The sequence below is a fragment of the Cicer arietinum genome, chromosome 3, assembly GCF_000331145.2.
Source record: "Cicer arietinum cultivar CDC Frontier isolate Library 1 chromosome 3, Cicar.CDCFrontier_v2.0, whole genome shotgun sequence".
In the NCBI taxonomy this organism is placed as follows: Eukaryota; Viridiplantae; Streptophyta; class Magnoliopsida; order Fabales; family Fabaceae; genus Cicer; species Cicer arietinum.
In genome coordinates this window covers 48,264,223-48,289,868 of record NC_021162.2, presented here as the reverse complement: position 1 = coordinate 48,289,868, position 25,646 = coordinate 48,264,223, and the positions used below count along the sequence as shown (strand labels likewise).

Genomic DNA, 25,646 nt, shown 5'->3' with positions numbered 1-25,646 from the left:
GTTGGTGACAAATGTTGAAAGACTTTAATAGTGAAGTTGTTGATGAAGATTATATGTAGCAAATTCTAAAGCATGTTGTTACACTAGTCTTTAGGTTCGATTCACCCACCAATCAGATGCAAATGAGATAACCAGTGAATCCTCTTCAAGGTACTTTGGAAAAATTTAATATGATTTGCACTATCACACCAAGAGTATCTTTCAATAGTATGTTATCAAATAATGTTACCTATTCTTCACTCATGCATTATAGAAGAATAAGATGACTTAGAATATAAGAATGGGTGAGAAAAGTGGATGTCAATCTCCATTTTTTTGTGTTTTCATTTTGTCCAAAGTGACATTATTTATAGAAAAATAATATCACTTGTAAAAGTGGTACAATTCTTGATTCTGTCATTTTGTTTTGCGAAATGATATATGCATATAACGTTCAGTAATACCAAGAGCATCTTTCAATAGTATGTTACAAAATAATGTTACTTATTCTTCACTCATGCATTAGAGAAGAATAAGATGACTTAGAATATAGAATGGGTGAGAAAAGTGCATGACAATCTCCAATTTTTTTGTATTTTCATTATGTCGAAAGTGACATTATTTATATAAAAATAATGTCACTTGAGAAAGAGGTATAATTCTTGGTTCTTCCATTCTGTTTTGAGAATGATATATGCATATAACATTCAGTAATTGACTAAAGCATTGCAATTGTCTGGTGGCTAATCAGCGCCTCTTTTCGGGCATGACCTGTGTTCGAATATGTTTGGTGTGCAAGGATCAAACTCGGGATATTACTCTTTCACAACTAGAAAACAACCACTGAACTAACAACTAAATCATGTCAAATAAAACCAATTATAAATACATATATTCACCTATATTTTAGGAATATCTATCATAAAGTACATATGGTTTGACTTCTTCTCAATCCTCCACAACTCAACACATTGCATGCATATGTTTTTGTTTATAAGCACACAATGATATAACTTTTAAGAATATTTTAAAAGTTTTAAATAAATTGAGTTTTATATTTTAAGTGAGAAATCTATTTTTATTAGAAAAATATTTTATTTTCTATTGTACGAGGTAATATTAACTTAGTCTAACATACACTAAACCACTAATTTTTGTTCTTTCTAATATTGACTTGGTCTAATCTCATACACTAAACCACTAACTCTTTTTTTCCTCCCTTTTTAGTTAATTAATCTCTCTATTTATTTGTGAAAATGATATACTTACTACAATACTTTTTATTTTAGGCCACACTAATGTTTCCAACGGCTAAAAAATTGTGGCCTAAAAAGTTTATATGTTTTGGGATGATTATACATTCTTCAATACACTTTTTTTATTTTCTAATAATAAAAAACACTGTCTACTCATTTTAGGCTACAATTCATAAAGTATTGAAAAAACCTCTCATCCTCCTTCCATTTTCTCTCTCTTTTTTCTCTTGGAGTGATATATTAATGATTTTCGAGGATATTTCTAGCTGTTCTCTGATGAGGACATATAAAGTATAACCAAGGAAGGAAGCATAAATAATATTCAAAGTCTTGGAACTCCAATGACAAGAGCATGTCAAAGAAGGCAAATGAGGCTCTAAATAACTTGATAGCCACTTTATTTGAAGCAAGTCCAACTCATGAAGAATTGAAGCCAAAGAATTCAAATTGAAGAAGTTAAGGAATGAAGATTGAACTATATGATCAAATTTTAATATTAGTTTTAATTAAAGTAGTAGACTGAATTAGTAAGAATATTTAGGCTTAATTGTAAAAAACTTGAGTTGGTCAAATTTAGAGGACTTGTAAGGTGATGCCACTATAAAAGGCAAACCTTTAGCTGATGCAAAGGGGATTTTGAACATATTTTTATTTTGAGAGACTTTTCTCTCTAGAGTTCTTGAAAGAATCACTATGAACTTATCAAAGGTTGTTAATCCTTGTGGCGTTCTTTTCGGCTTATCAATCCTTAGATTGTGATGCCATTATATTCTTTTGTCCATTTACTGAATTATAATTTCTAGTTTCCTTTACATCAAACCCTAATACACAAAATTTATCAATTTTTATGATCAATAACTTGCGCACATATCTCAAGTTTTACATAGTCATTTTCGGTGATTCAACAACCTAATTTTCATTTCAGAATGCCTTCTTTCACCTCGTTTTGGAATCTTCCGATTCGGAGTTTCGTAGCTTTGGTTATCGCGTTCTCCAATAAAATGTGATTTTTGTTCCAATCTATAAGTTTCCAACTTAAAATGATTGTTAAATTGATTCATAACAAAGATGATCATATCATTCTATTACCTCAATTTTTTATTGGGAAGCTTGTTATGGGGGCATGTAACATGCATGTTATGGGAATTTGTTTTTTTGTGTGTGTATATATCAATATCATAGTTTGAGAAGTTTTATTTTATTGTGAAAATATTATATAACATTTATATACTTATATTTTTTAGCGAATATTTAAGATGACTTTGGTACCTTGTAAATAGAAAATAGAAAATATTTATTCCATTAGTGAAAAAATAGAAAATGTTGATTGATATATTAATTTTTGATTAGTGATTGTATTAAAATAATAGAGTGATGTTTAATGAAGATTGTTTATATAAATATAAATATTTATTTGAATTTGTTTATCTCATTTGTCGCTTTAAAATTGTTCAAGTAGTTCAATATACGAAATCCATAATTAAATTAAATTTTTTTCTTAGTGAGTATGTTGTCGCTTAGAATTTATCTAAATAGACTTGATGAAGTATATTATGAAAGTCAGTTTGACAATATATACGATATTGTTTAAAGTGGATGAATCATTGTATTAAATTAATACAATGATGTTAATTAGACGTATGAGCTAATGAGAGTAAATCTATAAGTGGATTTATTTTATCCTAAATAAAAATATAGTCGCTCACTGGTCAACTAAGGAGACATGTATATAGATTTATTATAGAGATTGAGTTTATTGTTATAGACTTGAATATATACAAGATTGATTGACTTTGAGACGTCTTAGTATATATTTCTTGATGTAAGAAAATTTTGTCTTCATTATTGTGTGTAAAGTATGTATTTAATGAAGAGTTTATATCCTCTATTTATGAAGTCAGATAAAAGTGATCGTAGTCGATCCTCTGGCAAAGTCCTTGAGAAGAAATTAATATGTGAAACATCGACGAGAATTAAACTTAAGTCAATTGAAACAAACAAATGATAAAAACCCAACCTTTGTGATTGAACAAAAAACTTATTAATTCTGCTATCACAAAAAACTGATTAATTTTTGTTTTTGGTCATTTCCTATGGTTTACTTGAGAATGTGCTAGAAACTGCATTATTAATAGGGTGAGTTATACAACTTTTAGTGATGTTCATATCCCTTATAAGTGGTATATGTTTGCAACATATACTTGATAAAATCTACTATACAAATGTAAAATGTGGTTATTTGCATGATGTTGGTGAAATTTCTAGAGCACTAATGAGAAACCAAACATTCGGATGATCTATTAACACAAAACAACGTTAACAACAAAATTTATGGGGTGTGATGTAAGTGGTAGACCTCTGGCATATGCGAAAGTGGCTATGTGTTTAGTACTATCATTTTAGGACTGATTCATATCACTTGCTACATCAGTTGAATGCATCCCATCAATGATCTTAACCCATAAAATTTATTTTTGAGTCTTCTTTTTTGTCTTTTGAAATATGTGAGATTGCTGTAAATTTTGAGGATATTTCAAAAATGTTAAATAAATTAAGTTTTATATTTTAGTTTTAATTGCAGTTTTAGTCTTTTTATTTTTTTTCAATTCGTGAAGTTTGTTCTCCTATTTTAAAATTCAACAGTTTGATCATTATCTTGAATTTTTAACTAAAAAATAGCGACATAACATATTTTAAACGACGTAATATATGATACAATAATATTAAATGGTTAATACTAATAAAATTATAATAAAACCATCTAAAAACTTCAATTTCAATCAATAAAATCATTCATTTTTACAATTTAATTAATAACATATAAATAATTAATGTATAAAATAACTTCGTATTAAAATCGTATATTATATTATTTAATCTATATTAAATTATTATTTTTTAATTAAAAAAATCCAAACAACTAAAACTGTCGGATTTTATGTAAAACAAACATGTGTAATAATGTCTTTTACGTTCTTGGTATTATATTAAAGCATTCGTCCTGGCCATTCAAGCATATGAAACAAAAAAAATGTGTGCCTTGCAATAATGTCATCCACGTTGATTTTTTAATAAGAAATCATTTATTCTTTCATAAAAAAAAAATAATCATTATCCTATTTTGTAATGATTCATGCACATAAAATAATACAAGAAAAATAAAAGGTAAGAAGGTGACTCCACAGCTCACTTGGTACTCTTTTTCTTAAAAAAAGAAAATCAAACATTAAACATGTGACTGAACCAAAATATGAATGGTTTTATGACAAATGGTCCAAACTCCACCAAGAGTTATACTTAAGAGTTTACAATGAATTAAGCCAGACAAGAGATAAAAATTTAATCACGTGTTAGATCTTCGTTATAGTTTTAAGAAAAAATTGTATAAAAGAAATTAAACACTACGCCAAAAATGACATTTTATAGCGCGTCTTTTATAGCGCTTATTAAATACAAGCGCTGTTGTATGATATTTTAAAAATAACGGAGGATACAACGGCGCTTTTTTGACAAGCGCTGTAAAAGACTTTGATTTCACATAATTAAAGGACCTATTAGAGCGCTTTTTGGAAAAGCGTTGTACAAAGGTTTTTAAAAAAAATAAGGAGGTCTTTTACAGCGCTTTTGGACAAGCGCTTTAAAAAGTCTGTAAAAAAGCGCTGTAACAAGCTTTTTAAAAATAAAATAAGGAGGTCTTTTATAGCGCTTTTCTAAAAAGCGCTGTAATAGGCTTTTAAAAGTAAAATAAGGAGGTCTTTTACAGCGCTCTTTAAAAAAAACGTTGTAATAGGCTTTTAAAAAATAAAATAAAGAGGTCTTTTACAGCGCTCTTTAAAAAAGCGCTGTAATAGGCTTTTAAAAGTAAAATAAGTAGGTCTTTTACAGCGCTCTTTAAAAAAATCGCTTTTATAGGCTTTTAAAAATAAAATAAGAAGGTCTTTTACAACGCTCTTTAAAAAAAGCGCTGTAATAGGCTTTTAAAAAATAAAATAAAGAGATCTTTTACAGCGCTCTTTAAAAAAGCGCTGTAATAGACTTTTAAAAGTAAAATAAAGAGGTCTTTTACAGCGCTCTTTAAAAAAAGAGCTGTAATAGGATTTTAAAAGTAAAATAAAGAGGTCTTTTACAGCGTTCTTTTACCGCACTCTTTAAAAAAAACGCTGTAATAGGCTTTTAAAAAATAAAATAAGGAGGTCTTTACAGCGCTCTTTAAAAAAGCGTTGTAATAGGCTTTTAAAAGTAAAATAAGGAGGTCTTTTACAGCGCTCTTTAAAAAAAGCGTTGTAATAGACTTTTAAAAAATAAAATATAACAGTAAATCGCTTCAGTTTCCTCTTTATTACATAAACTTCACTACACTTCAGTGTCCTTCTCCTCTTCATTATCCTTCTCATTGCGAACCCTAATGTCCCTACGAACCATATTGTTAACCATCTCCATTGCAAATCATCTCCATATTTGTTATTATCCCTACAAACATTATTACGTACTCTTCTCAATGCGAACCCTACTCTGTCCTACGAACCGTTCGTATTTCTGCGCATTCTCGCTGTTTCTTCTTAAACGAAACCGTAACCCTATGAACTCTACGTATTTCTTCGCACTCTTTAGGTATTGTATTCATTTATTCATTTATTTTTTATATATATATATATATATATAATGTGTCTGTTAATGCTAATAATCACATTTATTTGATAGTGTTTTACAAGTTTTCCGAGCTCAAATGGGTGCTACAGTGTCGAAGCAAAAATCAAATAAATCACATGGATTCCAATAAAGGTTTGAAATGTATGGCTTTAAAATTTCATTAACAATCAATCCACAAATATTTATTGACTTATATATTTTATTTTATAGTGCTCTCGTCAAACTAACAACATAGACTGCGGATACTGTATATTACGATTTATGAAGGAGATTGTTGTTATAATCCCAGAAAGAGATCTAATTAAAATAAAGGAATGCATATTACAGCGCTTTTTTTAAAAAGCGCCGTAAAACTAATACAACAAGCAACACATTTTTAGAAGAGATTTACAGCGCTTTTTATTTATTTTAAAGAGCGCTGTTATATCTTTTTACAGCGCTAGATACTACAGCGCTTAATTTTTTGAAAAAGCGCTGTAAATGGCTTAAAGAAAGCGCTGTAAAATACCATCTTTCGCGTAGTGAAAATCAAATGGCGGAAGACAATGATTGATGAGATAACGACTCTAAATACTGATCGACACTCTTATTCCCTGTCATCTAAGGAATTCTATATTTGATTGTTATTATTAAGTATTCACAATCCATGCAAATTCATTTCCAAGTAGTTTTAAATATTTTTAAAGGTGGGTTTTAATTTTAAAAATTAAGTCCTAATAAAAGAAAGCATAATTTTGATAAATAAAAAATAAATATTTTATTTTATTTTTGTAAAATTTTCTTTTAGTTTTTATAAAAATATTCTCAATTTTTAAATCTCTAAATTTTTTTAATTTATTTTTAGTTTCTATTTTATAAAAAAATTATAAAAAGTTGATACTTATCTAAAACACATCCCTATAAATCAAATTATAGACTAAAAATAAATAAATTTTTCTAGAGACTAAATTTAAAATATCATTATTTAATTTATAAGAACTAAATCATATTTAATCAAAAAAAAAATGCACTCTTGATTGGATTGAATGCAATAAATATCACCCTATCCATATGGTTAGATTGACCACTTGGAAGCTAGTTTTTTTTGCAACTAAACACAATTTTTTTATCTAGCTATCGTGGCACCTTCTTCTAATCTAAATCAAAGATTTAAATATTATGTGATTCGGCTTAAATGATTTAAAAATTAACATTACATAATAATAATAATAAAAATAATAATAATAAAAATAATAATAATAATAATAATAATAATAATAATAATAATAATAATAATAATAATAATAATATTGGGTTTGTTGCTACGGGGAAGCTCCTGAATTTGATCAGTGTCGGCCTAAAGGACAGACACAAAATTTTATTTTATTTTAATTTTTATAAAGTATAAAAGTTCAATAATATATTATAAAAAGTCTTTTATTATAGTCACAAACAAAGATTAATATCTATATTGATTGTAGTGTTAGTAGTATAGTGTTGAGAATATATTTTGATATTAGAGACACTGCTTCTTACAAGTATCTTGTATTAAAGACATGATTGTTTTTTCAGTAAAATATTATAGTGAAACATTCGTTTTAACTTTTGCTATCAATCGATAAAATCTTATATAAATTAAATAATATATATTTTTATTGCAAATTATTTAATACTTTTCTTAATACAATTAAATTGGTTAACGAATATAGTAGGGGTGTGAGAAATATTAATTATAAATTGATTATGAGACCTAAAGTGAGTATATTGCTGATATGAGAAATATTAGTTATAAATTGAGAAATCACGAGACAAGTAGTAAACGCTAACAAGAGTTATTATAGTGGTAATAGACACACTATTTTCTTCTTCAAATTTTACATGAGTTCTTGATGTTGCTGTTGAACAGTTGAAATGTTTTATTTTATTTTTTGAAAAATATAGAGATAATAAATTTGAAAATGCTATTAATTCTATTAAAGAAAATTTCTATAGTTATTAAATAAAATATTAATAATTTATTTATTAATTTTTGAAAAGACCTTATCAAATAGTTTTGCTTTAGGTCTCATAATGTGCTGGTCCGACCTTGAATTTGATTATAAGTTGCATTAAATTTTATATGTCCTAAAGCAAAGTCCGAAAACTTTATATGGCCTAAAGCAAACTCCCTGTTTGACGGATTCAATATGTTCATAGAGGAATTTTGGTATGGTGTATAATTAAGCCTCATTTAGTGTTTTCTAAATATTCCTTTATTTACCAGCTAATTTATCTTGTTTATTTGGGTAACAATTTAATTACAAGATATAATTATATTGAGAGTCATAAGGTTTGAAAGAGGAACATAAAAATTGAAGTGATAAACATATCATAGTTCAAACTATCCGTCTAACAACTATTAATATTCACTATTAAAAAAATATATAGTGATATAGGAATTGAATATCACAACGACATTTGTTTCAACACTTTCATCCAACAAAACAGGTTGTGTTTCAATACTATTGAATGTAAGTGAATACTAAGGTCATGTTTACAAAGATTATTATTCAAAATGACATGTTCACTTATCTGAAATGAGTTCATACCTAACATTAGTCTAACGTGGATCTTTGTCCAACATTTCAGCCGCCTCACATACCTATTTCTAAATTTGCTCTATTCTAATTAAAAAGGCCAAAGGTCACTAACATGAAAGGTCTAGTATAATGGACAAATTCAAGTTGATTGAGTTAAAGTTACGAGTGTAATAATGTCTTCGACATTCTTTTTATTATATGAATCAAAACCTTTGTCCTAGTAGTTCATACAAATATATATAATATAACAAAGTTTATGCAAATTGATCCACTAATAATACCTACAATTATCATGTTTTAAAAAGGAAGAGGTTCTTCCGCCTCAAAATTCTCGGTGTTTTTTACTCGATTTTAAAAATCGGTGGTGTAAAATTTTAAATTAATGAATTATTGAAAATTATAATCCAGTGTAGTTTTTTTATTGTACAATTTGATTAAATATTGAGGATAAAAGAACGATCATTTTTTAATGTATTTTAGTTATGCGGTAACTAAAATTTATTTTGAATAAATTTATTTTTTAAAATTGATTTTAATTAAAAACGAGTTGAATATAAATTAATTTATGTTTGAATATGTTTAAGTAAAAGTAATTTCAACAATAAATTTCAATTTAAAAATCACATTTGAATTCAAAAGCTACAAATCATAACTTCAATTAGAATCAATTCTAAAACTAGAATCAATTTTGCTCAAAAACATACAAACATGCCAAAATCGATTTTATAACTCTAAAATTAATTTTAATCCTCCAAAATTGAAAACAATCTTACACTTTCCATTGGAGTGTTGAAATTGTGTAATGGAGGAAGGGGGATTGAACTTGCTTTTAGAAATCTTGTACCAGTTTTCTTTCTTTTTATTTAAAAAAAAATTAGAGAACAAAAAGTTATTAATAATTTAAGTGGCATTAATAATAGTCACTAAAAAATATTGTCGAGAAAGTTTGAATTTCAGACCCTTGAAATTATAAAGTCAAGTGTTTATCAATAAGCTAACAAGTTTTCTTTCATTATTTTTAATAAAATGACTTTTTCAAAAAATAAAATAGTCTACAACTTGTGCCTCTCCTATCCTACCACTTAAATGTGAGTATAAAAAACCTACCACTTTAATCTCTAGTTATTGTTTTTACTAACACTTTAATGTCTAGTTAATTAATTAATTTCTTCCACTTGATATTTTATTTTATAAACGTTTATCTTTTTTCCCAATTATTGATGCAAATGCAAAAATTTAAAATGTTTGCACATGGCACACCAATGTAGGCTTAATTATATAACATTAACCACAAGACCACAAGTCCAAATCCACTAGCTGTCATACTAATTTAGAACATACAGTTTAGTATAGTAGAGCTCTGAAATTAATTTCGTGCTAGATATCAATAATACTACTAACTAATTAATATATAAGTTATACAAAAGGCATGTGCATCCTTGTGGATTTGTATTGCGGTCTAAAAAAAATAGAGCCAAATTTATAAATTAAAGTATTTTGGTATATTAATTTTTTAAATTAATAATTATTTTTATAAATCAAATAGTTATTTATAAACTTTTGAATTTAAAAAAATCAATTCATAAAAAAAAAAACACCATTTCATTATTTATATGCATTATATTAATGTTTTTCATTTTATGGTAAAACAAGATTCAATATTTACTCATTTAACTCATTTAGATGATAGAAAATAATTTCTATAATAAAACTCATTGAACTATTATATTAATTTAAAGATAGTATTTTTTGGTCTATATAAGCATGATGAAGTTACACAGATATCATAGTGAGCAACCAGTACTAGCTAGCTTATCAGTATGGCTACTACTCAAGAATCTTTGCTAGACAAGCCAAGAAAATCCCTTCCTAAAACCTTTTGGTTAATCCTCTCTTTAGCTGCTATCATATCTTCATCAGCCCTTATTGCTACTCATCTCAAGAAACCAATCTCTTTCCACCTTACCTCAGCTCCCCATGTGTACTGCGAACATGCTCTTGATGCAAAATCCTGCTTAACTCATGTATCAGAAGTATCTCAAGGACCAATCTTGGTCACCACAAAAGACCACAAATTGCATGTACTCTTATCCTTATTAACCAAGTCCACCACACACATTCAAAAAACTATGGACACAACAAACGCTATTAAAAGCCGAATTAACAGTCCTAGAGAGGAGACAGCATTGCGTGACTGTGAACAACTAATGGAAATTTCCATGGACAGAATTTGGGACTCAATGTTGGCCCTAACGAAAAATACAATTGACTCACAGCAAGATGCACATACATGGCTAAGCAGTGTGCTCACTAACCATGTAACTTGCTTGGATGGATTAGAAGCCATATCTCAGGTACTTATGGAAAGTGACTTTCAAGACTTGATATCCAGAGCTAGAACTTCTCTGGCTGTGTTTCTTGCTGTTTTTCCTCAACAGGGTCATGACCAATTTGTCGATGAAACATTAAATGGCGATTTTCCGTCGTGGATTACAAGCAAGGATAGGAGGCTTTTGGAGTCTTCAGTTGGGGACATAAAGGCAAATGTTGTGGTGGCTAAAGATGGAAGTGGCAAGTTCAAGACAGTGGCTGAGGCTGTTGCAACTGCACCAGACAATGGTAAGACAAGGTATGTTATCTATGTGAAAAAAGGAACATACAAAGAGAATATAGAAATTGGCTCGATAAAGAAGAATGTGATGCTTGTGGGTGATGGTATGGATGCAACAATAATCACAGGCAACTTGAATTTCATTGATGGAACAACCACCTTTAAAAGTGCAACTGTTGGTATGGATTCTTACTCTTGTCTGTTCTTACCACTTCCTTTTGTCTTGAGTAGTTTTTTCAGCTTAACAATATTTTCATGTATATTTATAAACTTCTGTCTTTCTTAGAATTTACCTAACTGATTACAGCTCTTGTATATTTATAATTTTTTTTTCTTCTTCTTTTACTGAATTTCACATAACTCCTTACAGCTATCTTTCTAATGTTTAGAAGACCATGCCTAATTTCTAGTACATCTTTAGAATCTAAATATGATTCTTAAATTTAGAATAAACTATATAGTAATTATTAGAATGTCTTCACAGAACCAGGAAATCAAGACTAGGTGTATTACTACAATCAAGAAACTAGACACAATCAACATTTTCTCTTACGTAGTTCATGTAGATGTAGGTGACAAAGGTTTGGGTAGCGTAATAGACTAATACAGTGTTGCATCCATCTGTATAGGTATTCAAGAAAACTTTTATGCTCCAAATTAGTTCATGATAACAATTTCACTGCCTATAATGATCAAATTCTTTATCCGTACAATGTGTTTATTTTCTTCTTTTAGAAATTAGAACAAAAAAAAATTATTTTAATATTGATATTAAATACAAAAATCAATAAAACAATATTATTATCTCATAATAAAGCATCAAGTTCAATTCCAAAATTTCACACCTCTTTCAAACACTATCTTTTTGGGTATAATCTTGCAAACACAAATTATAAAAGATAAAAAATATACCATTTCAAAATGAATATTAATATGGATTATAAAGTAATTTGCTAAGTACATACTCCATCCTTATGTATGGAATGCCTACCCAAATATCAACATTAACCACATAATAATCTGGTTTTGCAGCTGCTGTTGGGGATGGTTTTATAGCACAGGACATTGGGTTCCAAAACACAGCAGGTGCAGAAAAGCACCAGGCAGTGGCTCTCCGTGTCGGTGCCGACCAATCTGTCATCAACCGTTGCCGCATTGACGCCTTTCAAGACACTCTCTATGCACACTCCAACCGGCAATTTTACCGTGACTCTGTCATTACAGGTACCATTGACTTCATCTTTGGAAACGCAGCTGTAGTGTTCCAGAAGTGCAAGTTGGTGGCCCGAAAGCCCATGGCCAACCAAAACAACATGTACACGGCCCAAGGTCGAGAAGACCCAGGTCAGAACACAGGAACTTCAATTCAACAATGTGACTTAACACCAACTGCAGACCTTAAACCTGTGGTGGGCTCCATCAAAACTTTCCTCGGCCGCCCATGGAAGAAATACTCCAGGACTGTTGTGATGCAATCCTTTCTGGATAGCCACATTGATCCAACAGGATGGGCTGAATGGGACGCCGCGAGTAAGGACTTTCTACAAACATTGTACTACGGAGAGTACATGAATAATGGAGCAGGTGCTGGTACCAGCAAGAGAGTGAATTGGCCTGGTTATCATGTCATCACAAGTGCAGCAGAGGCTAGCAAGTTTACAGTAGCACAACTAATCCAAGGTAATGTTTGGTTGAAGAACACAGGGGTGGCTTTTATTGAGGGATTGTAATATGATTATATGAGCATGAGTGAGCAAGTTTGTATTGGTTTTTTTCTGACGTGAGTGAATGTTATAGAAAATAAAATAGAAAATTTGTTCTTTGTGTGAAAAATTTCTAATGCAGAATGTTTTAGTCTTCTATGGTATTGTAATGAATGTGTTAAATCTGGACTAAAAGTTAAGATAATGGACCAAAGATTATTTTAGCCAAAAAAAAAAAAAATTACATTGCACGTTGCTCGTTGTACAATGTACATGAATACCTCATCCTTAATGGAGAAGACTTAATTTTTCAGAATAAATTGATAAAATTAAATTATAAAATGTAATTAGTATTTGAGATATCTTTTAGTAATTATAATATATTTTGACATCAAATTTTATTCATAACATGAAGAGCTGTGCTTTAATTAATAAACAGATTTTATTGCCACCCCTAATATTAATCAACAACAATAACCGCCAAACTTTATCCCACTAAGTAGAGTCAACTACATGGATCAAACGATGTCATAAAGTTCTAACATATAACATATCTCTTTCTAGGTCTTTTTCCTGCTTATAGAGATTTGACTACTCTCCATTTGATATACTCTCCTTATTAAAGAATATACAGGTCTTCTCTCCACATGTCCAAACTCCCTAAACCGAGTTTCAACCATTTTTCTACTATAGTTGCTACCCCAACTCTCTCTCTCTAATGTTGTCATTCTTAATCCTATCCCATCTAGTCTTTCCAAACATCCAATGCAACATTCACATCCCTTCTACACTAATTTTATCCTCATGTTGGTTGATTACAGTCTAGCATATGGTGGTGTACATCACCTAATATTAATCAACAATGACGTTATTTTGATTTTATACATTTAATCGTATGGTGGTGTACAATAGCAAGGAAATTGAGTACTATTAAAGACTGCAATACCAACTGGTTGTGTGTGAGGGAAGTGTGATCTGCTTTGGGTGATGGCAAATTTTGACAATCTGCCCATGTAGCAGGTGGAGCAGGAATAGAATTAGATAATTGGAGTAGGATAAGGATAAATGCAGATGAGAGAAAAGGGGACAGTGAGGTTTAAGAAAAGAGTAAGGTAGCCCCTCATGTGCTTGAAGTGTCTCTGCGTGCCCTAAACTTCCATTTGAGCAACTTGCCTAAACCAAATTTGATATCAGGTTAAGTTGGTTGGTTAAAATCTAGCCTTAGCGCAAAGTTCACTATTGGTCCTTGTTTTTCAACAGTTAACTTCCTAATTAAGGTCCCTAACCACTCAACTAAGTTCCTATATGTATTCTCTGATGTGGAACACTGCAATCTAGAAGCTACAACCTAAGTTGAACCATCTAAGTGCCTAAAATCAAACACTTAGTCACTCAAATCCTTTTCCGCAAAATGAATCTATTTTTCAAGTACAGGAACTTTTCTAATGTTATGACAGTTTTTATCCAGTTGAAAATTCATCAGAACAATCAGATATGAAGAATATAAGAAAACTTCAAGAAACAAGTGTGAATTGGCGGTCTCATTACAGCCTAAAACATGACAAAAATTCAAGCACAACCTTACCTAGTGAAAATGAAAGGCCATATCTGCTTTAATTTACTTTTGCTTCTTTTATCTTCATACTAACCCAATCACCAAAATATAAACCTGTTCACAATACAAAAGAGAATATCAAAACATGAAAATGCAACCACTATAAATAATGTAAGCACATAAATACAGCCTGTAAAGCACAGATGCACAATATATACATATGGCTATGAAGGAAGAGATGCCAATGTCACAAGTTCTGCCTGTGAGGCATGTTTGAGACCATAAAGCACATAAATAATGCAAACAAATTAATTATAAAATCAGAATTTATTCTGGTATATATATCAGAATTTTAAAAAGTTCTACATGTTATTTATTCAAAAAGAGAATATCAAAACATGAAAATTAATTATTTATTCTGTTATATATCAGACTTTTAACAACTAACTGACTTAAAATTGCTAAAGAATTAAGAATTAAGATACATGAGCAGCTAATAGTGCAACACAGTATCACCGACTGAACATAGAGATTCCCACTGCAATCTCAGTAACATGCTTTTCCACTTTCATAATTGAGAAAAATGAAACAAACATTTACAGAATACTTTGTAATTAACTTTCAAAGATATTATCAAACCTAAAATAAAGATCAGAAATATATTTTGTACAGTTCATAATAAGGGTCTCAATGACAAGAAGGATTACCAGTTTACTCAAGTGATTTTATTTCATAATAACGGTCTCCATTTTCTGTAACAACAGTTTTTATAACATTTATAACTACTGAAGTAAAAAAAAAAGTATTAGTAACTACTTTAGCATTGGCCTCTATTCAATAATATAATGTTAGGTAATGAGAAATATACCCTTCATTTCTTCGTTAGAAAAATGAACATTAATAAAGTTAGGGTAAACCAATAACTTCCATTATTAACTCAATTTTCCTCAAATAATTGGTAACTTTTTCACCCTTCATAAAATGCTATACCAAACATTTGTTCCGAAACCCACGTAATGAAATAGGAGGAGATTTCGAACGGAGAGCGTCGAATTTAGTAGACGGAGGAGATGAGGGTGTGTATGTAAAGTGGAAGTGTTGAAACGTTTACGTTTGGACAGAAACCGCGTCGCCGGCGATTGAGAGGGTATGGTGCACCATAAAGGTGCTGCGGCGCAGGTATTGATAAATAAAATTTAAACTAAATGCATTTTTAGTCCTCCCATTTTAAATGAAATCATTTTTGCCCCTCATTTTAAAAACCGTGAATTTAGTGCCCTATTTTAATTTTTTTCATTATTATTCACACAACCACATTTTATCCCAATTTTTATTGACGTGCCCGGTTTTTAAATATTATTAGAACTAGTAAGAAACTATAAATAAAATCAAAAATTAAAGTACTACAATGAAAAACAAATTAATTAACAATTAAAATTTGAGATTGACCACAGTTTGTTTGAAACACTTCTCCTTTTTTATTTTTAAAAATCATTTTATAATCAACTTTAAAAATAGTTTTTTAAAAAATTATAAAAATAAAATTCATTTGACTATCTAATATTTCAAAATTATTTTAAAGAAGAGAAACAGAGAAGAGAAAAGTAATTTTGGCAATTTAAATTTTTTGAAACAATTTTAAAAATCAAATAAAAAAAACTAATTTGAATATAATTTTTTATAATAATTCAACTAACATACAATTGATTCATTGAGAAAAAAATATTTAAACAGTACAAATGCTCCAACATAAGGTCTTTATAATTTAATTTAATTAAAATTAACTAAAATATTTTTTAATTTAATTTATTTTAAATTAATTGATTAATAAATTGCAATTATTGTAGATTCAATTCTTTTACTATTTTGTAAAAAATCGTAGAGTTGTTAATTTTTCACACCTAGATGAGATAGATTTCGACAGTTTATTTGAGTTAGGGTAAGTCTCAAAGATTTATAAGGAGTCATCAAGATACTCACAATTTACATAGTACAAATTAACTCAAAAAAAAGTCTTCAAATGTACCCGTCAAAATAGTCTTTAAATATAAACAAAAATTACCTAATTTATACACATTCACTGATATTGTTTCAAAAACATTCTTGCATTAATAACTTAATATTGTTGGAGATGACGATAATAATTATAGGTAAAATATATCTATGCATTAATTCTTTAAGCTTGAAATAGATATTTTTGTTTATAATAGAGATCAACAGTACATATATCTTTTTGTTTAGATTTGAGATGACATAATATTTTAATAATTTTAAATTTGTATAGAAACTTATATTTAGAAGAAAGAGAGTATAATTATAAAAATAAATATTTGGAGAATTTCCAAACAAAAATATTTTAATGATTAAAGAGCAAATGGAATTTTTTTATAAAAAAGTTGGAACCAAATCCCATTATTATCCCAATGCTTGAGAGCATCTCTATCTTTTACATGAATGCAAGTAAGTTGTTTGGCGCATATAAATCAAGCAGTTGAAAAAATATATAAGCATATTTTGCAATAACTACAGAGAATGTCATTAATGAAAATGACATGTATTCCACCTATTTTTTAGTGTCTTTTATTTGGAGTACAAAAGGTGAATAGTAAAAATGGAAAAACAAAACATAATTAATTTTTTTTTCATTTTCAAAAGAGCAAAATAGAAAATAGTTTTTTGAAATAGTTTTGCAAAATTATGTGCTCGAACAAGTTTTTAATTTTTTTTATTTAAAATCCTAAAAAATTGTTTTTGAGAACTAAATCAAACAGTCCATTAGAAACTGAATCTCATCGTTTGACGCCATTCATCTTAATCGTCATCTCTGTCATCATTCTCACTACTCATTGTTATCACTGTTATTGTGATCACCATCATTGCTTGCAAATTCTGTTCTGAAAAACACTCAGTTCTCTTATGCTCGACAAGAAAATAGGAGAATAAAAAAACTGCTCGACAAGGAAATAAGAGAATAAAAAAAATCTTGTTTCATGGTTCAAGGGCAAACGAAGAAGAGAAATATTTTGTCAGATATGTGTTTTCCCTATTTCTTTGTTTACTTTTGATTGTCCAGGGTTTATAAAAATTGTCATTTTGCATGTTCTGAGTATTTTATTACTTTTGATTGTCCAGGGTTTATTATTTTATTAGCATTTTATTTGTTTTTATTTTAATACTTTGGGGTGGTCCGAATACAAAATTTCTGGTTATTTTATGTGATGGTGGACTATGGCTATCTTTCTCCTGGATCGTAGGGTTGTTTTTTTGTGGTTATTTTAATACTTTATTGGTGTATAGGACTTATGAAAGTTAATGTTATTCAAGTTCAGAATTCAACACAAAGGTAAAAGTGAATTTGATGGTGACTATATTGCAAGTGATGAGGAAGATGATGATGGTTATTTTGATGAGAACGAAGAAGATGAATGTACATATTGGACTACTATTTTGTCACTTGAAACACTTGGAGAATTTAATGCTTATATAGGTGCTGAAGCAACAAATACTCCCAAAACTGCAACTGATTTTCAAGATGAGGCACATGAAGATTCTGATCATTTACATACTCCGCCAGAGAGTGAAGATGAAGAGCTTGTTAACAAATTTTCATCTTTTAAGATGGGTGATGGGAAAAGGTTTGTAGTGGATATGAAATTCACCAATAAAGTGCAAGTAAAGAGTATGCAATGGAGAATAAGAAAAATGTTTACATCAAGAAAAATGATAACAAAAGACTCATTGTAAAGTGTATGGTTGGCTGCCCTTTACATTTGAGGATTAGTAAGAGGAGTGAAAATCAGTTTTGGCAAATTGTGAGCTTTGTTGATGATCATTCATGCCATAGGACATCTAGAAATAAACAAGGCAAAAGAGAAAGACTTGCTAAAAAAATTGTGACTACACTCCAGCATACTCTTGAAATTAAACCGAAAGAGCTGATTGATGAGGCCATTGAAAGATGGAGTGTGAATTTGCCACATGATCAAGCATACAGTTCCTAAAAAAGAGCAATAGAAATTACCCAAGGAGCGAGTCACGATCAATTCTTACATTTAAGGAGCTATACTGAAGAGTTGATAAGGTCAAGTCCCAAGACCATTGTTATTATTCAATGTGATATGGATGCAGAATGACCTATTTTCAAAGAATTTATGTATGTCTAGAGGCATGTAAGACATCATTTGCATATACATGTAGGCCTCTTATTGTGTTAGATGTTTGTTTCTTGAAAGAAGAACATGGAGGACAATCGATGGCAGTAGTTGGCATTGATTGAAACAATTAGATTATTCATATGGCTTATGTTGTAGTAGAAGTAGAAACAAAAGAATTGTGACAGTGGTTTCTTAATCTTTTACTTGAACATCTGCATAGTGTACAACACAAGCAATAGGCGTTCATATAAGATCAACATAAGGTATACTTGTTTTTCATTGATAATACTTTCATATATAATACTTAATGTTATTTATTATTTGTAGTTCTTTCTTACTTTACAGTAATCATTTTAGGGATTAGTGTCGGTAATTCAAAACATTGGTAATCATGTAGAGCAAATACTATATGTGAAATATCTTTATAGTAATTAGAAAAAAAATATATCTTGGATTGGAATTGAATAAAGTGTTTTTGGATGGCTGTTAGGGCTACAACATAACCACTATGAGATATAGCAATGAACAGGTTGAAAGCAATTAATGAGAAGGAATAGAAATACATGATGGATGTACCACTTGCAATGCGGATTAGATCTTTGATGACTCTTCATTATATACATATTTTTCCACTATTTTAGTCTTATTTATCCTCAATCATTAGTTAAATTAAGGATTTATTTGATATATTTTGTTGATTTTTGTTCTTTGAGTTGATAAAATATCTTGTGTTTTTATTTCGTTGATTAAATAGGAATTTGTCGTAATTTTACATTGCGTTTTGTTTTAGTGCAGTGCTGAATTTTGGTGAGAAATCAACATGACATATGTAGAGTATTTCAGCCCTCTCTGGAGTTGTAGATGTTCAATTGGAGTCACACCAAGTGCAAATGAAAGCTAAGATCCATAGCTACAACTTTCATGAAGACACCGGAACCAAATGCAGACTCGAAAGAGGAGCAAAATGCAATATACGCCGGACAACAGATGCTGAGCGCTGGAGCGCGCCCAAGTGCAGATGATGAGAAATTCATGAATTTGTAGTCTAGACATAGGTGCAGGTCATGAAACCAATTAAATTAGTTGCAAAGCAATAATTTGTAGGAGAATTTCTATACGGTAATGCTTAATTCTAATCTTAAATCTACTAAGGAATTAGGGGTTACTTTGGAATTAAAGGTTCTGTCACTAAGACATTAGGGCAAGAATAATAAAGAGAATTCAATGATAATTCAATAAAGGAATTCAATAACTAGGATCAAATTAGACACCAAGGTTGGATTCGAAGTGAAACTCATCCCTGACATTTTTCTCAATTTATAAAAGATCAATTTTACTATTGCTGTCAATTTTAAATATTATTTCAATCAACTTGGGAACCTTTTGTTCAATTTTAGTAACTAAATATAATTCAATAGTAAAACGCAATCCTTGAGTTCGACACTCGATACTACCGTTTTATTATTACTTGCAACGATTCAGTACACTTGCTGAAACGCAATCAGAAATAAGTCCTGCTCTATACCGAGAGTTGAGGGAAATTCATTTTGCCGGTAGACATAACGAAGACGCTAATAGACACCTCACAAATTTCTTTGAGTTATGTGAAACAGTGAAGGTGGATGGTTTATCTGAGGAAACCAAGAAATTGAAGCTATTTCCATTCTCTTTGATAGATGATGCTAAGGAGTGGTTTCTTTCATTCCCCGCCGACAGCATCACCACATGGGATGATCTTGAGGATAAGTTCTTGGAACAATATTTCCCCCCAGCCATGTTCGTTAGAAAGAGGCAAGAAATCACCGGTTACAAACAGAAAGAGGGGGAATCTCTTCGTGACACTTACAGGAGATTCAGAAACTTACTAGCCGGATGTCCTAATCATGCTTATGACGACACTGCCCAAATGCAAATATTCTGTAATGGTTTGAGGCCGAGCACTAGAATTATGTTGGATGCCACAGCTGGTGGTTCTTTGAATTACAAAACCGCAACAGAAGCACGAAATATTATTGAGATCATGGCATCAAATGAACAGATGATATTGTATGACAGAAGTGGTGGTTCAACAAGTGGTGTAATGGAATTGAATGTTATGGATGGGTTAGCTCCAGACAGGCTACTATCGAAGATGGAAGAGGGTATCGGCACTGAGATAAAGAAGGGAATGGCAGCTCTAAATATACAACCACAAGTGGCCCCCGTCAAATTACTAAAGCAGACTAGTTGTAACCTTTGTGGAGGAGCACATAAAACTGGAGTCTGTGAAGCACTGGATGATAATGAGGTAGAAGAACTAGAACGGGTGAATTTTGTGAGTAATAACAATAGGCAGAATAACCCCTACTCTAGTACGTACAATCCTGGTTGGAGAAATCATCCAAATTTTTCCTGGAGAGATCAGCAAGGTGGTTCTCAGGGTCAACAAGAAGCTCAAACAAACCAATTCCCACCCAGAAAGGCTGCTTGGGAGAGCGCTATAGAAAAACTAGTTACAAGCACAAGTTCTTTCATTGAAGAGTCAAGAGCCATCCAGAAAAATCACTCTGCATCCATAAAGAATCTGGAAACTCAAGTGGGTTAACTTGCTCAACAAATGGCACAAAGAACGACTGGACATTTGCCTAGTGACACAGTTACGAATCCACGAAATTATGTCAATGCCGTGACAACAAGGAGTGGCAAGGTAAGTGAACAAGTACCACTTAAAGTCAAACAAAGTGTAAGCACTTCAAGCTCGACCCACTCAGAAGAAACAGTCACACCGACCTTAGTGGAAGAGCACACCACTCTTGAAAAGGAGGAAGAACATGTGGTACAAAAAAGGGAACCACTGCCAAAACCAGAAATTCGACTTCCGTTTCCTCAAAGGTTAAAAAAGGAAGAAACAGAAAAACAATTCGGTAAGTTCCTTGATGTTTTTAAAAAATTACAAATTAACATTCCTTTTGCAGAGGCACTAGAACAGATGCCAACATACGCCAAGTTCATGAAGGAGATTCTGTCGAAGAAAAGAAAAATCGGCGGTGAAACAGTGATGCTAACCGAAGCATGTAGTGCTATACTACAGAGAAAACTTCCGCCGAAGCTCAAGGATCCTGGAAGCTTCTCAATCCCGTGTGCCATTGGAAATAGAACTTTTGGGAAGGCTCTGTGTGATCTTGGGGCTAGTGTAAGTCTTATGCCCCTTTCCATATACAAAAAACTGGGCATTGGAAAAGTCAAAGACACACAGCTGATGCTACAATTTGCGGATCGCTCAATGAAACACCCTTATGGAGTGGTGGAAGATGTGTTGGTTAAAGTGGATAAGTTCATTTTTCCAGTGGATTTCGTGGTACTAGACATGGAGGAAGACAATGACATTCCTTTGATTTTGGGGAGACCGTTCTTAGCAATAGGGCGAACTATGATTGATGTAGCCGATGACACCTTAACCTTTAAGGTAAATGAGGAAACAGTTACATTCAATATTTTAAAAGCCATGGAACATTCAAACGAAAGAGAAGGGTGCCACCGAATTGAGATTTTTAATTCGATAGTCCATGAAGAAGGTGAACATCAAGGACACATTATGCCATTAGAAAGAGTGGTATGCCTACCCCAAGATGTTGTTAAAGAAAGTAAAGATCCAAAGGTGAAAGAGGTTTTAGCCATGGTTTTAGCCATGCCAGAAGCATCATCATCGTACTCCCCCCGTTTCCCCACTACATGGGAGGGGTTGAAAAGGAATGAAGATGAATATGTAGAGAAAAAGAAAGATACGCCATCGGCTGCACTCAAGCAATTGCCACCTCACTTGAAATATGTATCTGTTGGTGAGAAGGATGATGTGTTCTTCCTGTCATATATGCCACATTGACAGTAGTTGAGACATCAAGCTCAAGACGCTAAACGAGCGCTTATTGGGAGGCAACCCAATTTTATATCCGTTGCACCGTATTTATTTATTGCATTTCAAATTTATTTTACTCCATTTAGTTCCAATTTTAGTCTCTAATTTCTAGTTCTCTTAGTTTTGATGTTTGGTATGAGCAAGGAATCAAAAAGATGCGTTGAGAAGCGATTATACAGCTCCAAATGACAGAACGCGCGCCCAAGCGCTTTTTCCAGCAAAACGAACTAAGGTTGCAAGTACATCCTTCACTCAACAAACACCAAGAGGCATGTTTTATGCTGATCAATTTGCACTTCACCAGTATACTGGTGACCATAACGGAACATGAGCGGATGATCTAAACGAGAATCCTTGAACTACTAAACTGAAAGAAGTTTTCTTTCCTTTTTTTTCTTTATGTTGTTTGTCCTGTTTCTTTCCGTTTTCTTTGTTTAATGTCAGTGTATGTTGACTTTCTTTTCTTCATGTTTTTCTTCCTTTCACTAAATGTGTACTATGATGAAACAGTCGTACTGACTTGCATTTAATCTTAAAATTTCTATTTGTGATTTCGCAAGTTAAATTTTATTTCTTAGATTATGTTATTACTCAAGTCGACAACCCTTCCTAATGCATGCATTCTTGATTACTAAATGGTTGTAGAAGGCTAATATGCCATCAATTTTTCAAAAATACAATTTTAACTTTTCATAAGCATGTTGGCTTTATTTTGATCGTTCATACTCTCTCTTATTATCCTAGCTGTGAACTTTTGAGCCTAAACACTTAAATTCTTTGTTGTGTGATTATCCAGACATGTGTTATCCCTCTAGAACTTGCACTAATTCTGACTTGCATCACTTGTAATTTATGCATACATTGAGGCAATTTTATTGGTCGTTTGAGCCTTTCTAACTACCCTATGAAAATTTTAACCTTTGCTAGCCCCTTTGAGCCTTGCCCTTTTATTTCGGTTACTAGCCACATTACAAGCAAAACACCTGACTTTAATTAAATCACTTTACTTGGAGTTAGGTAGAAAAAAAAATTATTGTCTTGATAAAATTCTAAGTTTGGGGTTGCTCATGAGATAACAACTTTTTAAGTTTGGGGTGGTGATTCTCACAAAAAGAGAATAAAAAAAAATAAAAAGAAGAAAAAAAAATTCAATTTGTGTACTTTGGTAAAAAAAAAAATATATATCTTCTTGGTTCTTTTGTCAATGTCTGAGAATCTCCATAATGAAAAGGTGAAGAAAAAAAAATGGTAGAATAAGGTGGAAATGTATGCCTAACTCCAAGTGGTAAAGCCTACTATCCTAAAATGTCATACCCTTACCTAAGCCCCATTACAACCCGAAAGTCCTCCAAAAATGTATGTATTTACTGCATTGTGATTGCTAACTAGAATTTTTTCAAACCTATGGTAGCGTGATGCATGTTCTAGGATTTGAGTGATAAATTCATAAACCTTTCTAAACACTTGAGAGAAATTTTGGTGAGATTGTGTGAAGAGAGAGTTGAATTTGATGAATGAATGCCAAGGTGTACAAATCTTGTTGTCTGTATTTTTGAAAACAACCATAGAGCATGATGAATGTTTTGCAGTAGCAAGAACTTTGAAATTTGAGTTTGATGTAATTTGAGAAATTGAATTTAAGTGTGCATTTAACAGGACCAAATATGAAATTAATTGTTGCTTGGGGACAAACAATAGATTAAGTTTGGGGTTGTGATGACTCTTCATCATGTGCATATTTTTCCACTATTTTAGTCTTATTTATCCTCAATCATTAGTTAAATTAGGGATTTATTTGATATATTTTGTTGATTTTTGTTCTTTGAGTTGATAAAATGTCTTGTATTTTTATTTCGTTGATTAAGTAGGAATTTGTCGTAATTTTACATTGCGTTTTGTTTTAGTGCAGTGCTGAATTTTGGTGAGAAATCAACATGACATATGTAGAGTATTTCAGCCCTATCTGGAGTTGTAGATGTTCAATTGGAGTCAAACCAAGTGAAAAGGAAAGCTAAGATCCATAGCTACAACTTTCATGAAGACACCGGAACCAAATGCAGACTCGAAAGAGGAGCAAAATGCAATATACGCCGGACAGCAGATGTTGAGCGCTGGAGCGCGCCCAAGCGCAAGCCAATCGCTTTTTCCCAGCATTCGCCACTGTCGATACGCGCCCGAGCACAAGCCAAGCGCTTTTTCCAGCATCTGCTACTGCCCAAACGCGCTGGAGCGCGTTTTTCCGCGCCTGGGCGCGCGACCCGCACCAGCAACCATAAAAACAGAGATTTTTACTGTTTTATTATCTTTTTGACTCTTGGGAACTTGGGAGACTTGTGCCCTAGCATAGAAACTCAAAGACGGCCGTTTCTAACGCGATTGAAGCAGTTTTATCAAGAATCATCCATGAATCATTCTTGTAATTCTTCTTTAATCCTTATCTTTTGTATCTCTGTCATGAGTAACTAAACCCTGTTTGTTAGGGATGAGTGTAACCAGATGAAACCCTTATTTTTCTGATTTGATTTCTAGTTATATGAATGAGTTTATTGAATTGTTTTTCTCATCTCTGTGCTTAATGCTTTTTATTGCTTGATCAACATTAAAATGTTCTACGATTTGTATTTTGAAACGGAAGTGGACTTTACGAATGCTTGAGATGAGAAATTCATGAATTTGTAGTCTAGACATAGGTGCAGGTCATGAAACCAATTAAATTAGTTGCAAAACAATAATTTATAGGATAATTTCTATACGGTAATGCTTAATTCTAATCTTAAATCTACTAAGGAATTAGGGGTTACTTTGGAATTAAAGGTTTTGTCACTAAGACATTAGGGTAAGAATAATAAAGAGAATTCGGTAATAATTCAATAAAGGAATTCAATAACTAGGATCAAATTAGACACCAAGATTGGATTCGAAGTGAAACTCATCCCTAACATTTTTCTCAATTTATAAAAGATCAATTTTACTACTGCTGTCAATTTTAAATATTATTTCAATCAACTTGGAAACCATTTGTTCAATTTTAGTAACTAAATATAATTCAATAGTAAAACGCAATCCTTGAGTTCGACACTCAGTACTATCGTTTTATTATTACTTGCAACGATTCAGTATACTTGCTGAAACGCTATCAATCTTATTTCAAGACAAATTCACAGTATGATCTACAAGTTAACAACATGATTGAGGTTTTTAATAGGGCAATATTGGAGTATAGAGACAAACCCATCATCACTCTTTTAGAAGGACTTAAGCATTACCTCATAAAAAGAATTGGAG

General features: G+C 31.2%; 1 protein-coding gene and 1 long non-coding RNA gene across 2 annotated transcripts; one reads left to right on the top strand and one right to left on the bottom strand.

Annotated features, from left to right (window-relative positions):
- Positions 1-10,140: 10,140 nt before the first annotated feature.
- Positions 10,141-15,547, bottom strand: LOC113785762 (uncharacterized). Its single transcript, XR_003471905.2, has 3 exons — positions 15,181-15,547; positions 14,343-14,426; positions 10,141-11,047 (listed from the first exon to the last, which is right to left on the bottom strand). It is a non-coding gene; the product is annotated as an uncharacterized lncRNA (long non-coding RNA).
- LOC101488941 (pectinesterase-like) lies at positions 10,264-12,914 on the top strand. The gene is made up of 2 exons (XM_004492171.4): positions 10,264-11,233; positions 12,087-12,914. The coding sequence occupies exons 1-2, from the start codon at positions 10,264-10,266 to the stop codon at positions 12,782-12,784; spliced, it is 1,668 nt and encodes a 555-aa protein (XP_004492228.1). The 3' UTR covers positions 12,785-12,914.
- Positions 15,548-25,646: the final 10,099 nt, after the last annotated feature.